This window comes from Pseudonaja textilis, chromosome Z (genome assembly GCF_049901715.1).
Source record: "Pseudonaja textilis isolate UNSWEBS1 chromosome Z, rPseTex1.2, whole genome shotgun sequence".
NCBI classification, from domain to species: domain Eukaryota; kingdom Metazoa; phylum Chordata; class Lepidosauria; order Squamata; family Elapidae; genus Pseudonaja; species Pseudonaja textilis.
Genome location: NC_142008.1, coordinates 84,281,514 through 84,297,769, shown reverse-complemented (window position 1 = coordinate 84,297,769; position 16,256 = coordinate 84,281,514). Strand labels below are relative to the sequence as shown.

The window sequence follows — 16,256 nt, the reverse complement described above, 5'->3', positions numbered from 1 at the left end:
TGCATTATTGTTCATCTGAAGTTATATTTACCTACTTTTGAGAACTGCCAAGAATAGATGGTTTTTATATGTCCTGATTTGTAAAATCATGGAAAATCATAGAACTCAACTTGCCTGTGTTGCCCATGTTTCTCTGAAAATAAACCCTAATTTGTCTTTTGGGGCTCCAAAAAATATAACATCAGATCTTACTTTCAGGGGAACACAGTAGCAAATGTCATATACATTCTTATTGATGTTTAGCAATGTTTTAGACTTTAACATATTTTTATTGTTCTTTCTAGATAATTTTTATCTAGAAAAGACACATTTTCTATATTATTATACAATGGTCTGAAAAATTTCCTTCTCTTCCTGTATTTGAGAAAGAATGTTGTCATTGAAAGTCCCATCTAGAGAACCAGAAATATGGACTACATATATCAGTTTATATGTTTGATTAATGTATAAATATAATATGCAATGTAATTGGGTAGCATGACATGAAACATGTTCCAAAAAGAGGCAACCGAAAAATAAGCTTGATCTTTTAAAAAAGAGCAAATACACACACACACACACATACAATTTGAAGAGAAACCAGCTAAACTACTCTTGAAGAATGCACGTATATAAATATTGTTACATATTTACCATAGTCCTACAGAATACATAGAACACAACCAACAGATATATTTTAAACATATACATGTGCATTTATATCAATATGATTTTTTTCATTTAGCTTACTAAAGTTTTTAAATGCTAATTCAGCTAAGGGATCTACATCTGTACCTGATCTTCATGTGAAGCACCAATTTCTTCCTCAGCTTCTAAATCTTTCTGAATTGCTTTTCGAGTGCTGACAGCGTTATAAGATGCCAACTTTAAACTCTTCCTTTTAATTGTTTCCAGCAACATTTTGAAGAATCTGGGCAAGATGGATAAAAGAAATAGAATACAGTTTCTGGATTTCAGACTATAGAATGTTACAATATACCTTCCTAGATTCATCATTTCAGATGATAAATATAAAGGAAATTTCAAATCCCTTTTTAACATTATTCATTATTTATAATATTCAGTTTTAAAACAAAATTAGATATTTTTCTCCTGCTTCTGAAGTCTATTTTTTTTTCTGTACTCTATGAGAAAGGTATTTTAGTAACATTGAAAAAAAATATCCCAGTAATATCATTTTAAAAAGTTAGTGTTATAAGAACAAAACTGTACCTAAAATTTAAATCAGTAGCTAGTCCCCAATCTTAAATAAATGGATGAGGTGTGGGGTAGAGTGCGGCATAACTATTCATTTTCTCATGGAATGACAGCATTCATTCTCTCAGAGTGAAGCAAAGACAGAAACTGAACAGATCATAAGGTTCCCACCTAATCCTACAAACATACTGATGAATTTCAAATTCTCTTTCAGCAACACAATGAAGGTAACCATTTTGCAAGGGCAATATAAGGGCCTCTTTTAGTTTTCTCGGGCACCCAAGTATGGCCACATGAATGAGGTGAAAAAGGGAAAATTGTCAATGATAAGAAGTAAAAAAGTCAGTAGAAATATTCTTCCTCTGGTCTAGACTTTTGTTTTCTTTGTTCTTCTGCATCTGAACAGATTTTGAAAAGCCAGTGCATTGAACTTCCATATAAATTTCACTATACAGGCAGTCCTGAATGCATCAAGTAAAAAGAATGGCAAAATCTTGCTATTATTATTAAAATTATTTATGGCAGTTTCCCAAAATTTATGGTGCTGTGTCTCTGCAAACAAATACATTAATTTGCATGGAATCTCCTTCCCCCAAATGAATAATGGTATTGATGATGAAACCACCGAGAGAGCATACCTAAGAAAGCAGTGTTACCTAAGATAATGAGCTCAGTGCCGTATTTTCTTTCTGGCTCCAAGGAGCCAGGAATGTACCTTTCATTCTCATCAGCCATGCATCATATACAACTCCATTCCTGGTATCTTAGGAGTGAGAGCTCAGCAAAGTCCTTTCTTCAATACTTCTGGGCTCCCAGGGATTTGTGAGGATTCTCATGACCCCCACAATTTCCTCCTCAATGGCTGGTATCTTCCAGTGTAACAATTGGAAACTTGTCAGGAGAAGATACTGACCTTTTCTCCATAAAATGTAAGATGTCCCTTGGTTTCACACATTTTTCTTCTTGATAGCATTCATAAGGCAGAAAACTAAATCTGATGGTATAGACGCGATGCTTGCTTAATGTCCCTTCCAAACACAAAGTTTCTTCAATATCCACTTTGTGTAACACCTGAAACAATAAAAAAATTGAGTGTCTATGAATGCTAACAATTTGTAACATCATGCTTTCTCATTCTCTAAATCATCTGTCCACTTCACAAATTTAAAATTGGAGGAGGAATATGGACCATTATTTTTTTTGAATAAATGTACCCTCCACAGAAAATTTACAATTTCAAGATGATAAAATGAAAACGGCACTAAGGCTTTGGTACTCTCCAGCCATCTTCATACACATAAACCAAATATTAAGATTCAATTGGGTAGTGAACCTCAAATTCAAGTGCTTTACAGCATAGCAAAAATGGGGTTTATAAGTTTTCACTTCCCCATTTGCCTCAATTACTTCCTTATTAGTTGAAATGTAATCTTACATGGCTTAAAAACAAATTTTAAGTAATAAACAGAAATTATTCTAATTAGCATTTCCATTTAATACCCACTAACTATACTTCCTTTGTACTGAGTCACTATAAGCTTCAATGCCTGGAGTTTATAATCAGTCTCTACAAAATTAGGCAAAACAAAGCTAGAATGATATTATAAAAATGTGCACATCATGTAATAGGGAAATGAAAACCAGTTAAACCCATTCGTCCTAGAAAATAAAAGAAAGGCTGCCTGGCACATCTTGAGGAAACTGCAACCATTCTGTAGAAAGTAACATGAAAAAATCCTATTTACTTTTTTTTTAAACCCTCAGAGCTAATATGATTCTTCTACCCATACAGGACTTACCTCACCTAAGCACACTCTGCTAAGCTTCTTCTTGAGCCTTTTCACCCTTTTGTGAGCTTTCTTGATATTAAGAACAGGAACGCTCATCATGGGAGTTTTGATATTAGCACTAGCTACCATCAGAATCTCCCGCAACCTTTAACAAAGATGTATTGCACGTTTAGTCACAAAGACAGTTAATGCTAAGAGAAACATTCAAAGTCTGACTTTGTCTGCTGCCTTCATTATCATTAAACAGGACTAAAAATACTCTCCCTAGAAGTCAGAAACTCACTTATCTAAGGAATAGAACTACCATAATCTGAAGTAACAAAATAATAATAGCAGCAGAAAGTAAGGCGGTATTCTACTTTTCTATTAAATAAATCAAAGCAACACGCAGTGATAATAAACCTGAATCAAATAACCTTTTTAATGGAGCTCCTATACAATGTCCTGTGCCAAGAATCAACTGTAATCAAGCCAATTTAAGTGATTTAATTGGATGTTGGACACTATCAAGTTCAATAAATCGTTATTGTTGTCGTTATTGAAAGCTTGAGACAACATATCTTCCCTCAATTATCTCAGGATTGAAAAAAATATGCAATTTGGGGTACTGTTGGATTACTTACCACTAGTCCTACTGGCTGGGATTCATAAAAGCTATAATTTATCAATAACTAGAGAACTATATTTTGCACATTTCAGCACTGGTCTATCATTAAACAGCAAAAGCATTTTGTCATGGTAAATAATGGAGACACTCACTTGTTTGTGGGTTAGCTGTTAAAAAGGAGCGTTTAGGATAAACAGACTTGGGTCTTATGTCTTCTACTTTTCTCCCCATGTTATACTAATTGGTAATAAAGCATGGGAAGGTGAGATTCTATCTTACCTTGGGATACCAAGGGTAACATTCATTTCACCTCTTCCAGCAAAGTGAAAGGTATTCAGGGTCATCTGGGTGGAGGGTTCCCCAATACTCTGAGCAGCAAGAAGTCCCACAGCTTCTCCAGGATCACAGAGTGATTGTTGCCATTTTAAATAGAGCAGCTCCTGTAATCTGAAGACACCAAGAAATAATTTGATAGTTTAATTTATTAATTTAGTTTCTGCATTCCTGTAAAAATAGTATAGAGGAAGCATTTTACTGTAAGTGAAATAAAGTTGCAATGATGCATAATAGAAACATCATAATGAAAAAACAGGCTAAAGAATATTTCCAGAAAAAAATTCTACAAAATTCACTAGAATAAGCATCATCTGTTTGTGTGGAATAAATCCATAACCTGCTGCTGCGATTTTAGTTTCTAATATAGAGTCCAAATTGCATCCACCACAAATGACAAGACCTTAACATTTTGTTTCCTCATTTATACATCAAATCATGCTTCATTTAATTATTTGTTTCTCATACTTTAATCTAACCCTGAGCTAAGAGCAAGCCCCACTAAAATTGGCATGGCTTACATCCAAAAAGCTTTGCGTTTGTTTGATTTATTTAAAAAATGGATAAACACACACTTCATCTTTATGTTTTTCTCTCTCAAGATTTAATGCAGCATCATCTCTTTTTAATGTCCAACTTAGAAAAGTGATAAAAAACAATAACAGCCTCTTCATTACAACAGTTATTCCTTGAAAAGGCAATTGTATGAAAAGAAACAAGAAAAGATGAAATTCATTACTTAAGTTTTGATTGATAAAATTTCAACAAAAAAGTGCTCACTTGTTTTCTAAGAAAACTTATACTCAATCTCTTAGATTTGAGCAATCTGTTTAAAGACTAAAAGAATTTCTTAGCGGATGAAGAAGCTGCTATAATAATAAATGGATTGATACAAACTGAAAACCTCAATTCAATGAGATTTTGTGCTATTATTCTATGATAGAAATCCAATGTTTCTTAGAAGAGGGGTAAAACATAGGTGTGACATGCTAGATTCTGAACAAGAAGCACTGGGGTTAATAGATCAACATAAATGAAATTACTACCTCTGTGAAGAAAGTTCAGATTTGCTATAATTAAGCCTATTCCGAGCATCCCACTCTCCAAGGAAAGTCTTAACTTCATTTTCAAATGTTTCAGACACTGATGCAAAATAAATATCTGGCCGCCAAACTGAAAGGCTAGGATCAGGACACCTTGCTGCCCTCTTCTGATACTTTCTGCGGGTTTTTTCATTCAGTTCATACCACATATTTAATAGCTGTAATGGATACCGGAATTAAAAAAGGAAGTGAGATAGTTGAATTATTTATTTGAATATTACAATATAGTTGAATGAGTAGTGAAAGATATATTTATCAATTGTGGAATAACCTTAAGAGCTGCAGGATCTCGGCCATATGCAGATATTCCTCCTGTAGAGATCTCAGCTTTTACATCACCCAACATTTCTTGGGAAAACAGCAAAAAGCCTCCTTTCCTTCTCAAAGAGTGTTGATGCTTTGCTTGCCATCTATTGACTAATTTAAACTGCTTAGATGCTTGCTGAGGATTCATTTTTGGCATAACTTCATCTAAATGCTTAGATTTCTGTATCACCTATAACAAATGCACAAAATCCATTTTTTTTTGAAGGTTGAGTATTCCGCAACGTTTAAGTACACTACCCACAGTATCAGTTAAAACTGTTCATTTAGAAAGCAATGTTATTACTCTATAAAAGAATTCCCTCAATGATGATACAAATGTACTCACAAAAAACCTATACACCCTATAGTTTAACCAGACCATCATATTCAGTCGTTCATCACAATGAAACTAATTATTCTTAGTGACCAGAAAATGATGTGACCATAAAATGGAAATCATAGTTATGACCTTGAGATCCCAATCCAACTATCGTGAAGTAAAGAGTATATTTTACGAACTTGAGATACGCACATGGTATCCCAAAAGCCATGAAATTCCAAGTCAACTCCAACTCCAGATTTCAGAAATTCCAAAGCATCAAAGGTACAGAGAATTAACCACAACCCTAGCAATGAAGTCAGTAGGGTGTGCGGTATACCAGCAGCATCTCCTGGTTATCTATGAAGCTGAACTTCAAAACAGGGCCTCAGATCCAGCCACCTCCAGAGGAGGGTGTCAGGTCACAGTCAAGTTCCCACAGAGAATCATTGCTATCTCACTCCTTAGTCTTAAAGTTAAGATTGGGGAAGCATTTAAAACCCATTTAGACACATTTTGGACCTTCTGACCTTATCCAACCAGGTCTCAATAATGCAATTTACAACAAGTTCAGCTTGCAGCCAACAACTTGAACAATTCAGCACGTAAGATTGCAGGGTGAAGCTAATGAACCAAAAGGGAGAACTGGTTTATAAATACTATTGTGACAGGATTATGCTGGAAATGAAGTTTCTGGAAAAAGTAATATATCTTTTCTTCCTTTTATTTATTTCCTATCCCATAAAGAAAAATTCTGATTCTTTTATGAGAAGGCCTAAAATAGTCTTGTATTTCTTACTTTCATAACAGCCTAACATAATACACTTGTCAGGATTCCAGCAGTTACTCCAATTAAATCATGAGCCTCGAGCCACACTCCCAAAACTTCAAAGGATTTATCAGAAGTTAACATGCTGGCATTAGCCTGGGCATAGCCAACTCTGAGATACGTAATTCACAGGCACCCTTGATCCTGCTTTCCCGCCACCCCACCCCTCTGGGTGTATCATCCAACGAAACACACATCCATAACCAAGAGTCATCAATCATGCTCTCCAATTAGATGTTTGTGTGGCAGAAGCTGCAGTCATCTGATCAGTCTCTGAAGAAAATATGAATGGAATTTACTTTCGATTCCATACTGCTGCCTGCTCTTTGAAACTCCCCCCTTCTTTCTGTTAACAACTATAAAACGTGTATACAAAATGTTTTATGAGTGGACAACAGTTTCGTACTATATCCAAACTTACCTTGTGATTATCTGCAATGAAAGGAAATTGCTTGGGTTGCAAGTACTGTGTTTTAGGAATATCCAGTCCATCTTCTCCATACAGAAACTGAACCACACTGCCATCACTATCTCGCACAGACATGTCATAATGAACAATCAGCCCTTCTAAATGTTTTATGATACACCTATTTGAGAACAGTTACACGTGAAGAAAGAGCCATTTAGGATTATACAACTATACACAATCCTATATCTTTTGTTTCTTGTTTATCTTAAAACTGCTTAAATTAAGCAGAAACTACATAACTAAAGGACTTTAGATTGTTAAAGACATTTTTACCTTTGAAGGTATCCTGATCGGCTGGTTTTAACTGCAGTATCCACCAGACCTTCCCTACCAGCCATACAATGGAAGAAGAATTCCTAGAAAACATAGATTCTCTGTGAGTAAAATACACTTTCCCCTTATGAGTAGATAATAGCATACTAGCCTTTAGCAAAATAATAATAATAGCAAAAAGCCAATGAAACAGGAACTAAAATTATGACTTATTATTGCATATTTTTTGATAATCATATTGTATGACAGAAACAAATCTCAGGGAAAAGGAATCATTGTGTATTAACTTACTGAAGGCTTGATGCCAGTAAGAAATCTGCTAGCTACAAATCCTCCTGATTTGGGGGAAAATTCGTAAGGCTGGAAACATGGCAATGATTTCCCAGATGCCATCAAAGGAGGCCTTCGACCTTCTAATTCAATTTGGCCCAGCAAGCAAGAAATCTTCAAGGCAAGAGAAATAACAAAAAATAAATATGAATGTAAAAACATGACAGCTATAATTAGATAAACCTCTTCTAGACACAATGATCCATTTTCTAATGTAACAGCATCAGACTATTAGAAATGGACTCACAAATACTGTTTTAATGGCTTTATATCACTGATAAATAAATACATACCTGCATAGTATTCACAGTAGAGCCTTTGGCTCCTGATTGTACCATCAACTGCAAATTATTATCTGGGAAACTTCGGTGAAGCCCAAGAGGCATGCACACCTAGAATTTTTAGCAAAAATAAAAGTTAGTCTAAGCCAGTGGTCCCCAACCTTTTTTGTACCAGGGACCAGTTTCACCCAGAAACACTTTTTCAAGGAGGGAGGGGGAAGACACTTTTTCAAGGGGGGGGGAGGAGTCCGAGTTTGGTGGCTTGCTTGCAGATGTTTCATTACCTGACTAGATAACATCTGATGTTGTTACCTAGTGGGTAATAAAACGTCTGCCAGCAAACCACCAAGTTCAGGGAGGCTCAGGACAAGTCCCTGCAGGATGGCTGAGAAGCCCCGCCTCTCAGCCCTGCCTCCCTCAGCCTCATCCCTCAGGTGTCTCCCTCCCTCCCTCAGCCTTATCCCTCAGGTGTCTGCCTCGTTCCTCTCTCAGTCGCTCTCTCGCTCCTCCACCAGCCCAGGAAGAAACTGCTTCAAAGAAGCCAACAGGGAGGCTTTTCCTGTCAGCGCAGCTCCTCCGAAGCACCCGTTCACACACCCCCCACCGCCCGCGGTTCAATCCAGTGCTCCGTTCTGCCTGCCTGCCTTCGTTTCTGGTTGTTTCGGAGCAGCTTCGGCTGAGTAAAAGAGGCGAATAGTTATTATTCTCAGCCGAAGCTGCTCCGAAACAACCAGAAACGAAGGCAGGCAGGCAGAACGGAGCACTGTATTGAACCGCGGGCGGCGGGGTGGGGGTGAACGGGCGCTTCGGAGGAGCTGCGCCGACAGGAAAAGCCACCCTGCCGGCTTCTTTGAAGCAGTTTCTTCCTGGGCTGGTGGAGGAGCGAGAGAGCGACTGAGAGAAGAACGAGGCGGGAGGAAACCGGAGAGCAGGACAGGCTTTGGTTGCTTCCTCCCTCCCCTTCTTTCATTTGTATCCCTGATCCCAGCAGCATTCACCAAAGGCGAAGAAAGCCGCCATTTTTATTTTCTTTGTGGCCCGGTACCAAATGATCCACGGACCAGTACCGGTCCACGGCCCGGTGGTTGGGGACCCCTGGTCTAAGCCATGGTAAATCTACCCAGAAATCATGGAAAAGCAGAGAGATTTTCTACTTAGGTGTCACAGAAACAAATAGTCATCAAGGTTGCATATTCATCAAGGGTTTTTTTTGCATATTCATAGAGATGTTACTGTTTGAGTCTCCTACAAGATATATACCGGTAGTTCACAGAAATGTACATGTTTTCCCAAAGAAATAAGCACATATACTTTGTATTAAAAACATTTCCAAAATCTAAATTCATGATAAAAGTGAAGTACGTATTAGGTTTCTCCAAACCTTGTTGATTTCATTGTTGCAACAATTGACTTCTTCTTTGAACTTTAAATCAATCATGTTAAAATCTCTCTGATCTTTCTGAAGATGGGCATCCTGCCATTTACTTCGAAGTTCTTCACAGGATGAGGTTTGGGGTAGGTTAAATGCAGCTCTAATGGCCTGAAAAGTTCAAATTTTGTTTAGAGAATATTAACATTACTTTCTTGAGGAAGACAGATCATTCACCCACCGTACTCCAAAGCATGAGCTTACCTTTATACCACACTTGGTACTTTCCTTAATGATTTTGCACCTCTTCTGGTCTGCCTTATATTTGACCAAAATATCCTCAACACCTAGAATAGAAAGATAAAGAATCCTTTCATCTGAGGTTTTAGAAAAGTAATGAATTTTGTTTTTATTATTGTTAATATTGTAAGCCACAATGATACAATCTGCATTAACACCAGGAGGGATATAAATATTTGCAATAATTGATGCTATGACAATAAGCAAATTCATTCAGAGCCAATCTGGAGAGAGCAGCACAAAAAGTAATAAATAAAAATAGATACTAGAACATATTCTCAGATTTTTATTTATTTATTTATTAATATATATTTAAAATATTTTATTGCATAAGCTTTGACAAATTATTTAAACAGAAATCATACATTTTTCTATGTTTTGTTGTTTCTCATTACTGTATTATTTTCCAATTTCAAAATATGTTTTCTGTTATAATTCTTTTGCTGTATTACATAGGAAGCTTTCTTTCTATGGAAAATATTCTCCCTCCTCGCAAAATATTGACATCATTGCTGGAAGTAGCTGTTAGAGCTTCAGGACAAGAAAGGTTATGCCACTGGCTTGTAATTCCTCAATGGAAAACTGCCATCAGTCACATCTATCAGAGTTGTTTCCTCAGTTGTTGTATAACATGTATAAACTTAGAATTTCCTATCTTCAAGAAAGGATCCTGTAATGTTTGGCATTAGGATGCAGCTATCTGTTGGCTCTGTATTTGTCACAAATGTTTGGAATCACACATACATACCTTAGACACACAAATAAACAAATGGATAAATACATATAGAATGTCTGTGGTGATATCAGAGATCTGTTGGTCTGGGATATGAATGTGCATGTATAGGAGGTAATGTCATTACCAAGACAACAGTCACAAAAGTGGGGCTTAAGCCCATTCCAATAACTAATTTGAGAAAATGCCTTAGACGGGCTCCTCTGTCATTCACAGAGTTAAAGTGAAGGAGTGGGAAGCATATTAAAACTTGCGATGCAAGTACCATGTCACAGGACCACATTGCTTAGTGACAGCAATCCTATTGCCGTTGTTAAAGGGACTGTCATGGGTTGTTAAGTGAGGACCTCCTCACAATCTCCTACTGGCTTTCAACAACCACAGTCAGAGGATGAACAAGCAGAAAGTTGCAAGTTTCAGATGGTGACAAACAGGCCAACAGGCAGGCAAGTATCTTTTACCAGATATAGAAGGATATGTGGATAGCAGGAATGATGCGAGAGAATATGGGTGGTTGCCAGGCTTGAGCAGGTGTGCAAGAATGGAGCAGCACCTGGCAGGGTGTAGGGTGATGGGGCTGAAACTGGCTGTCAGGTATGGGAAAGTGCAAAGATAGCCAATATGGCGTAACACAAGGGGGCTGGGAGTGATTATTACCCGTTGGGTAGACTTACCTAGCAATTTGTTTATTTCCACTTGTTTCCCTATTGACTTTACTTTTGAGAAATTGGCAGGAATGATCACAAATGACAATCACATGACATGAGATGCTGTAACTTTCCTAAGCACAAGGGTTGCTAAGCACCTATATCACAATAATCTGTGTGCAAAGAACTGATATTATAGCTTATTCAGCACAATTCTGAATTGTCGCTAAACAGGAGATTGTTAATTGAGTACAGTCTATGTATGGAATTGGTTGCTTGGTCTGATCTATCTTGTAAGTCCTAAAGTTACAACAGTAATTGAGACTGGGATTTCTCTCATTAAACGATGTGGCCATAACATGCGACATGACGTGACTACATGGCTCAGTGATGGCAATCCAAGCAATCTGGTTTCCATCATAATGCCAAAACACTTGGATCATAAAGTGGGAAGCAGAGGGAGTCAGGGTAAGGAGTGTGGGATGCCCTGGGTTGGGTGGGTGAAGATCGTGGGAGACATGCTGCATGCGTCCAAGCTTAGGAAGGGTAGGAAAAGAAGGTATGGGGTGTGTGCAAGAGAAGGGAAGATGGGAAAAAAGAGCACATGGTGCATGTGCAGAGAGCTGGGAAAGGAAGGGACTAGAATTGATAGTTTCAAGAACAGGAGGTTGAAGAAGGAGGACACAAGTGCAAGTAAGAGAAGTGGAAAGGAAGGCATGGTGGATATGAGCAAAGACAGACTGGGGAGACTTACCAGAGCAACTTGGGTCCTTCTCTGCCACCTTCTCCATTGACTCTGTGGGAATCTAGCAAAGAAGGTTCTGCCTCATTTTTCCCCCTGATACTCCTTACTCTTTTTTTCTTTGCATAGTTGCTTACCCAGTTTCACGGATGAAAAGGATTAGTTTTACTCACCCATTGTAAAACCCCTGTAGAACTGTAGGTAGGCAGTGAAGATTCGAGCCAGAGCGGTAAGCAACTTTCCACTAGTCTCACCTCCATAGACCTCATGGCAACAGTGGACTAAACCATAAGCAGAGCTTCCATACTGAGCTTTATCCAAGACCCCGCAGAGCAATTCTCCGTTTCTAATAAGAACCTGTCAGATGCAAAAGAAATTAACATTAAATCTTGCCTATATCTAGACCACGGGTGTCAAACTCAAGACCTGCAGTCTGGATCTGTCCCATGGGGCCAGCCTGAAAATATCAAGGGACCGGCCCCTGGGGCCTCTGGTGGATAAATCGGGCTGCATGATCCCCCCCAATGCCTTCTCCATGGCCTCCTACAACACTCTGCTGACCGATAACATCCCCAAAAACTGCCCTAAAACAGCCTGGAAAAAGGCCTGGAAAACAGCCCCCAAACGGCCTGAAAATGGCCAAAAACGGTCCTATGGCGCCCTGAAAACAGCCTGAAAGATGCCAGAAAATGGTCATCAGAGTGTTGCAGGAGGCCATGGAGGGTGAAAACGAGGTATGGGGGCCGGTTTTGGCTGGCAGGGTGCTGCAGGAGGCATCTGTCCTGCCCCCGACAGCCTGCAGAGAACTACAATGCTGATCCGGCCCTCAAAGAAATCCAGTTTGACATCTCTGATCTAAACTGAATTCATACAAATTTGCATACTTATTTCTATTTTGCATAAACAAAAAAATAAACATTCCAGTTTAAAAAAAATCCGAAGAATTAAACTAATATCTGCAAAATAAAAATTAGTGAAACAATTACATTTTAATCATGGAACAGATTTTTCACCCAGCTGGCTGGTAAATTTAAAAGGATGATGCCTCCTCCAAATTCTGCTGAAGTTCCATGTTATGGCAGACAAGATCCAAGGCTCCAGGATAGATTTTAATAGCCATGAAGTCCATTTGACTAGGGCCAATAGCTTACGTCTTTTCCATATTTGATTCCTACCTGAGATTCACACATAGAGTCAAGATCCGATCCATAAATTCTACAGGCAGATGCCGTTGTCCAGGCTTTTTTGCTAATCTTAGCTTTTCCAGATAGATTTAGTGGAATGTGATCTTCTGGAATTACATTTAGTAACAAAGTAGAAACAACCTGAAGAACAACACAGGATAGAAATATAGCTTAAACATGGAAGACACAGGTCTATATTTATATGCATATTTTTCATCTGTGAAGAAACAGCAGAGCAAAACACTAATCAGAATACATAAATAATAAATCATACAAGGGCAACAGTGCTGCTTCAACATGAAAAGTCATTACAAAATATCTAATACGAGATTGAAAACCACAAAACAGAAAATGTGAAACCTACCCAAAAGACCATAACTGAAGAAAAATGAAGGGAAGGGGAAAAAACGAAACAGACATGATGGGGAATAGGAGAAGGAAAAGCAAGAGGGTGATGATATCAGTAAAGAATGAAAGAACAGATAATATGAGAGTTAGAAACCTGATTCAAGATGACAAATGGTAGGTTTAATTTTAAAAAGAGAAGCAAACATGAAAAGTAACCAATGACATAAAAAACATACAAAGAAACAAAATTAGTTTTAATTATTAAGTTTCCAAGCACAATCAAGAAAGCATTTTTAAAAATCTGAAATAAATGGGATAATGGAGGAGAGTAATATTATGGCTGTTTTTAGTGACAACTGAAGCAGATTTCACTTAGGGAGGAAAAATGATGGAAACTCTCCAGACTGCTCTCTCTCTCTCTCTCTCTCTCTCTCTCTCTCTCTCTCTCTCTCTCTGTGTGTGTGTGTGTACACGTATGTGTGTGTGTGTGTGTGTGTGTGTGTGTGTGTATATGTATATGTATATATATATATGTACATTGCTCAAAAAAATAAAGGGAACACTTAAACAACACAATGTAACTCCAAGTCAATCACACTTCTGTGAAATCAAACTATCCACTTAGGTAGCAACACTGATTGACAATCAATTTCACATGCTGTTGTGCAAATGGAATAGACAATAGGTGGAAAGCATAGGCAGGTAGCAAGACATCCCCAATAAAGGAGTGGTTCCGCAGGTGGTGACTACAGACCACTTCTCAGTTCCTATGCTTTCTGGCTGATGGTTTGGTCACTTCTGAATGCTGGCGGTGCTTTCACTAGTGGTAGCATGAGACAGAGTCTACAACCCACATAAGTGGCTCAGGTAGTGCAGCTCATCCAGGATGGCACATCAATGGGAGCTGTGGCAAGAAGGTTTGCTGTGTCTGTCAGCGTAGTGTCCAGAGCATGGAGGCGCTACCAGGACACAGGCCAGTACATCAGGAGATGTGGAGGAGGCCGTAGGAGGGCAACAACTCAGCATCAGGACCGCTACCTCCGCCTTTGTGCAAGGAGGGACAGGAGGAGTACTGCCAGAGCCCTGCAAAATGACCTCCAGAGGGCCACAAATGTGCATATGGCTGCTCAAACGGTCAGAAAAGAGACTCCATGAGGGTGGTATGAGGGCCTGACGTCCACAGGTGGGGGTTGTGCTTACAGCCCAACACCATGCAGGATGTTTGGCATTTGCCAGAGAACACCAAGATTGGCAAATTTGCCACTGGCACCCTGTGCTCTTCATAGATGAAAGCAGGTTCATACTGAGCACATGTGACAGACGTGACAGGGTTTGGAGACGCCGTGGAGAATGTTCTGCTGCCTGCAACATCCACCTGCAACATCCTCCAGCATGACCAGTTTGGCAGTGGGTCAGTAATGGTGTGGGGTGGTATTTCTTTAGGGGGCCACACAGCCCTCCATGTACTTGCCAGAGGTAGCCTGACTGCCATTAGGTACTGAGATGGGATCCTCAGAACCCTTGTGAGACCATATGCTGGTGTAGTTGGCCCTGGGTTCCTCCTAATGCAAGACAATGCTAGACCTCATGTGGCTGGAGTGTGTCAGCAGTTCCTGCAAGACAAAGGCATTGATGCTATGGACTGGCCCGCCCGTTCCCCAGACCTGAATCCAATTGAGCATATCTGGGACGTCATCTCGCTTCATCCACCAATGCCACGTTGCACCACAGACTGTTCCAGGAGTTGGGGGATGCTTTAGTCCAGGTTTGGGAGGAGATCCCTCAGGAGACCACCCGCCATCTCATCAGGCGTTGTAGGGAGGTCATACAGGCACATGAAGGCCACACACACTTTTGAGCCTCATTTTGACTTGTTTTAAGGACATTACATCAAAGTTGGATCAGCCTGTAGTGTTTTTTTCCACTTTAATTTTGAGTGTAACTCCAAATCCAGATCTCCATGGGTTGCTAAATTTGATTTCCATTGATAATTTTTGTGTGATTTTGTTGGCAGCACATTCAACTATGTAATGAACAAAGTATTTAATAAGAATATTTCATTCATTCAGATCTAGGATGTCTTATTTTTGTGTTCCCTTTATTTTTTTCAGCAGTGTATATGTATGTGTGTGTGTGTATGTGTATGTATATTCATATTCATATTCATAAATATTAAATTACACCAGAAAATCTGGGTAATTTGGGTAATCTTTTCAGTTGCCTAATTCTGTTTTTCAACTAATCAACATTGCTGTTACATTTTTTTCATAAAATTAAGTCAGAATAATGTAAGAAATATACCCAGACTAAAGAACATAATAAAGAATGAACTCTTTTGTACTTGGAAATAAATAATTCACTAAATACTAGGCTTTGTTAATTGGGTAGCAGCAATCCATTTGTATTAAAAAAATTCAAGGTATTTTTAACTTACCTGCTTTCCTGTCCATAAGCATCTTGGCTTTATAATAGCTGGAAATAGCAGTTTTACTTTTCCTTTTTTGTCCATCAGTCCTTGATACACCAGTTCAACATACTGCTCTCGAGTGAAGAAACAGCCTCGTGTGGTCATGCTAGTACCAGACACCATATGGTCTTGAATCAATCCTGCCAAGGGTTTCCCATCCTGAGAAGTCAAGTATATATGTTAGTAGGTTCAGTAGTTGGAGTAAAACAAGTTCTTGGAGGAGTGGGAGAATATTAGCAATTTAGCATTAATATTAAATTTTTGGCTCCTAAAACCAAGAATATATTGTCTGTGAATGGTGATTCAATATGTTGATTCATTGTTGTATGCTAATAACACTTGAGCATGAACAATCTATGGAGCTTACTCCATTTTTTCTTGGGATAAGCTATGTACCAAGTATTATCGCTAACTTCAGATTACGCAAAGGATTTGGCTTGGTGGGTCATGTGACTGCTGGGCATGGCTTGTATGTAAATATTACAAATATATATGTAAATATTGAATGTTTTATTAAAAAAGAGCAACTTTTACCCAACATTAGGCAAAGTGGGCAGGCAGACTGTGTTGCTCACAGAATCACAGATTAACTTAGAGATCTATGATTCTGCAATTGGCTACCTGAGTCT

The 16,256-nt window shown here is 38.5% G+C and overlaps 1 protein-coding gene across 2 annotated transcripts in view; it reads right to left on the bottom strand.

The window, feature by feature from the left end:
- The window catches only part of POLR1A (RNA polymerase I subunit A), a 39,088-nt gene that overhangs the window by 9,886 nt on the left and 12,946 nt on the right, over nucleotides 1-16,256 (bottom strand). For both annotated transcript variants that reach the window (XM_026717302.2, XM_087917327.1), the window contains exons 14-28: nucleotides 15,595-15,786; nucleotides 12,804-12,953; nucleotides 11,802-11,985; nucleotides 9,471-9,553; nucleotides 9,219-9,377; nucleotides 7,850-7,948; nucleotides 7,518-7,670; nucleotides 7,227-7,309; nucleotides 6,906-7,071; nucleotides 5,302-5,526; nucleotides 4,974-5,188; nucleotides 3,874-4,041; nucleotides 2,997-3,132; nucleotides 2,111-2,268; nucleotides 775-910 (exon numbers count right to left, since the gene is read on the bottom strand). In XM_026717302.2, coding sequence (XP_026573087.1) covers nucleotides 775-910; nucleotides 2,111-2,268; nucleotides 2,997-3,132; nucleotides 3,874-4,041; nucleotides 4,974-5,188; nucleotides 5,302-5,526; nucleotides 6,906-7,071; nucleotides 7,227-7,309; nucleotides 7,518-7,670; nucleotides 7,850-7,948; nucleotides 9,219-9,377; nucleotides 9,471-9,553; nucleotides 11,802-11,985; nucleotides 12,804-12,953; nucleotides 15,595-15,786 — 2,307 coding nt within the window. The remainder of the gene's footprint in view (nucleotides 1-774; nucleotides 911-2,110; nucleotides 2,269-2,996; nucleotides 3,133-3,873; nucleotides 4,042-4,973; nucleotides 5,189-5,301; nucleotides 5,527-6,905; nucleotides 7,072-7,226; nucleotides 7,310-7,517; nucleotides 7,671-7,849; nucleotides 7,949-9,218; nucleotides 9,378-9,470; nucleotides 9,554-11,801; nucleotides 11,986-12,803; nucleotides 12,954-15,594; nucleotides 15,787-16,256) is intronic.